Genomic DNA, 4,244 nt, shown 5'->3' on the forward strand with positions numbered 1-4,244 from the left:
CAATAGATTTAAATTTTGTATCTGTTCCTGAGTCTTGGGAAACTTCTATAACTTCATACGGTTTACCCGTTTTCGCCATATACATAGCCAGGTACCATTTCTTAGGTGTGTATAAAAAAATGTGTATAGGGTGTTATTAAAACTGTAATCAGTAGCCCTAATATGGGTTACAGTATAGTACAGGATTTTTTTATCAACCTGTAGGTATATTGAAATTTACTGTTCTCATTTTAATTAAAGCATGCATGCCTTCGCCTTCTTTTTGGGGATGCTCAACTACCAAAATGCAATGTAATACTGCAATGTTATATTTCTAGCACGCGTACATGCAGGTATAGCCGAGGAAATTGAATCACGTACTGGTACTGGGGTGGAACCGTTGTACTACCAATGTTATGTTGACATCCCATACATGCGAAATAGATCACGAAAAGGTTTCACATTGGATTTAGTTTCCATGACTGTCTATGAGAAATACGGCTATTGTGGTCTTGCCAAACCAAAACATGTTTTTTTTTATATATACTATCAAATTATGTGCTCGTAGAACAGTTTAAACGGTTCGCACGCAGCGACGGCTAGCGCGTACACTGAGGCAACTGCCAGTTACACTCGACTTCCCCGGCCCGCGACAATATCGGTGCCGCGTATAGTGGTGCATGTCGGTTGCCTCAGTATACGTTGTACCGATTAGCAAAACGGTGTTAGATGCATTCATATACGTCACTTTATTTTCAAAACTAATAAGAATATCCGTCCAAATTTTTTGTGGTAGGTAAATAAGGAAATATTAATCACAAAATGCAAAAAACTAAAAATCAGAAATTTGTCACTTGTACCAGTATACGTAGGAGGTATCGAGCGATAGCATTGTTGCACAAAGAGTATATACGATTTCCAACAACACATCAGGAAATAAGAAAGAACAAGACTCATTTTTTCACATCGCAAGATTTCCACTAGTCATCGGTGCTATGGATTGTACTCACGTCCGTATAACCTCACCAGGTGGAGATCATGCAGAACTATATAGGAACAGAAAGGGCTACTTTTCAGTCAATGTGCAAACGATTTGTAATGCAAATTTAGAAATCACGGATATAGTGGCAAGGTGGCCAGGTTCTTCTCACGACAGCACTATATTCAATAATAGTTGCATAAAAGCAAAATTTGAATCTGATCATTATGGTAATGCCTTGCTGTTAGTAGATGGTGGTTATGCTACCACTTCCTACACAATGCCTCCCTTAGAAAACCCTAGGACTCCAGTGGAACAACTTTACAATGAGTCACAAATACGGACTCGAAACCCTATTGAGAGATGCTACGGAGTCTGGAAGAGACGATTTCCTGCATTAACCTAAGGGGTGCGCACTAAAATAGATAAGTCTCTGACTATTATTGTAACCACTGCAGTGTTGCACAATATGTTAAGGCAGCGAGGTGAAGCAAATCCCCTTCATGATCAGGAACTACAGCTTCCAGCCCCATGGGATGAACTTTTACGCCAGGGTCAGATAAATCAGCAACCAGTTCAACCACAACAATACATCAAGCCCAGCGTGGCACGAGATTCTATTATCAATGATTATTTTCGAAGTTTATTGTAACCAATTGTAAAATGTTGCTAATTAAATATAAAATCCCCCTGGTGTTGCAGGTGTCTATGGGCGGTGGTGATCTCTTACCATCAGGAGACTCACTTGCTCGTTTGCCATCTAATCGAATAAAAAAAAATTGGATTTTAGTCTGTAGGTAATAATTATAATCTGATCTTTTATAAGTTATGAGTGTATAATTTACAACGACTGACAATAATAATATAGTAGTTAGGTATAATAATGGAAATGTGGCAATTTATAACTAATTATAAAATAATTTGTATAATTGAGAAGGAAAAATAAATTGTATTTTAGTGTGTAGTAGTAATACATAATTGTAATCTAATATTTTATAAGTTTTGGTATCAACTAAAAATAAATAAAACAAATGTATGTAAATAGGAATTATTTTATTTTTTTATTTCGCCTTAACTCTAAAAGTAGTAACCTAGTTTTTATTTTCTCTTGTTTCAAAATTTCTTTTTGGATGTCCATTTGGATGTCAAATAATTGCTTTGCTTCTTCTCTTTCTTTAGCTGCATGTTCCATTTGAATTGCAATAGCATTCCCTTTAATTGCTGTAAGTTTTCACAGAGGAACTGGAAAGCTGCGGCCGCCTTTTAGACATCCATTCAAGTCGTTTTCCTGCATTGATATGCCTTCTTTTCTCTTCTGGATTCGATCTTAATTGCTTAGAAATGGGTGTTTTAAGAGATTTTAGAGTATATTCGCCCCAATCCTGAAACAAAGAAAAATACTTTCTAGCATTTTCCATCCATTATAACATAACCATAACACAAGGATATAAAACAGATTGAAACTACAGTCTGGCAGTTTTTAGAATATCCAGTCATATAAATCTTAGCATTTTATGGTAGAAATCAAATTTCTACCATGAAATGCTAAGATTAAAAATTTAATAAAAATATGATAAGATTTTCTAAAATAATGTGACTACTACTAATATGACATAACAGTCCACGGCTGAACAAAGGACTCTTTGTAACATAACAATTTGCAACTTTACCATTAAATAATCTGTGTCCACTGTTGCTTTTGTGTCACCATTGCTGCTTGTTATCACTTGGGCTTGATGATGTGGTGAGTTTTTGGTTGGAGTCGGAACCAACTCCACCGGTAATTCGTTTTCATTCTAAAAACAAACATAGAATATTAGGTAGGCAAATAATTATAATTAGTCGGAGAGCTCTCATAAAGTCCTTTGAGTTTGGGTTGAAGCGGCTTGATTTGTTTAAGTATATAAGAGCAAACAAGAAAGCAGTAGGTTTTGTTTTTTTCATCAACTTTACTTACCAATAAATAATCTTGGATGGCAGTAGATTCAGCAGTAGGGGCAGTAGATCCAGTGGAATGTTTAGTCTGTACCTCGGGGCCAGGAATTATATCAATGACTGAAAAAGAAAAAAACAATATTTACACTCACATTAAAACGACTGCGAGATATGGCTTTTTAAATACCACTTTATTAAGTATCTAGATATAAATTCTGACAAACCGTTCACTAGTGCCCTGCCTGGCAACGATTCTGTGATATTTTCCTCTGGAGTGATAATACTGTCATTATCATATGGATTATGTAAGCCAACAGCACTTGGCGTTATGAGACATAGAATCCTCTCATGTAGTGGGTCTTCTTGTTTTGGCCTCGAAGGTCCACCACCTAAAAATCACATGTTATAAAATTATACAAATATCATTACAACATTTTTTTATGTATAGAAACTATTTTCAGGAAAGAATAGTTACTGGTACTTACCTGTTTGAATTAAATGCATCCTCTTAAAAGACGCTTCTTTTTTGGTAGCTTGTTTTAAACGTTCCCACTGGGCTTTTAAATTATCGATAGTACGATGGCAGAACGTAATCGGCCAAAATATGCGCAAAATTAAACGAAAACTAATAAAACAGAATCACAACACAGTCAGCCGGCATACAACACAAACAAAATCAACACGGGCACGAAAGATCGCTTAACGTCAAGTTGGCATATTACCCAAACAAATTTAAAAGTATGCCGCACAATTGCTCAAGCGTAGAACAAACTGTCTATCATAATTGGATGCGTAACCTATTCATTCCTTTCATTCGTTCAGTGTCACAGAATAACTATCCGAGAGTAAAATATCCATAGACTAGCGTGGTGAAACGAAATTGAAGTTAACCATCGATTAAATCGTTAGAGTAAAGTTATACTGGGGTAGCTACTCTCGTGTAAGTTCAATGTTGGTGAAATCGACCCTAAGCCATACACCGCAAATCCGGCAAAAAAATGGTCAATTGTCCGATGAAAACAACGGACGTCTACAAGCGGCCTTAGGGTGGTAAAGAACTTCGTGGCTGACACTTTTAGTAGGAAGTAAGAAATATAACACCATGCTTAGGTCAAGTCGCTCTGCATGATGAATACAATTGGTTAGTTCACTGGGGAAACACACCCATAGGTATTTGTTGTATACATAGACGTAGGTATCGTAAGGTCGCGGGTGAGCAAAGTAATTTTTGTTGTTTTTAGTTCATTGAAATTGACGTCCGCAAAGTATAACGTTTGATTCCATAAATTATAAAGAATAGTACATTTTGTTTTAAGGGCGGTAAATAAGGAATTACGAACGAGAGTCTATT

General features: G+C 36.2%; 1 protein-coding gene across 1 annotated transcript; it reads right to left on the bottom strand.

Annotated features, from left to right (window-relative positions):
* Positions 1–2,172: 2,172 nt before the first annotated feature.
* On the bottom strand, positions 2,173–3,545 carry LOC141441248 (uncharacterized). The gene is made up of 5 exons (XM_074105915.1): positions 3,379–3,545; positions 3,118–3,282; positions 2,916–3,013; positions 2,629–2,754; positions 2,173–2,340 (listed from the first exon to the last, which is right to left on the bottom strand). The coding sequence occupies exons 1-5, from the start codon at positions 3,395–3,397 to the stop codon at positions 2,173–2,175; spliced, it is 576 nt and encodes a 191-aa protein (XP_073962016.1). The 5' UTR covers positions 3,398–3,545.
* Positions 3,546–4,244: the final 699 nt, after the last annotated feature.

Source organism: Choristoneura fumiferana, chromosome 23, assembly GCF_025370935.1.
Source record: "Choristoneura fumiferana chromosome 23, NRCan_CFum_1, whole genome shotgun sequence".
NCBI classification, from domain to species: Eukaryota; Metazoa; Arthropoda; class Insecta; order Lepidoptera; family Tortricidae; genus Choristoneura; species Choristoneura fumiferana.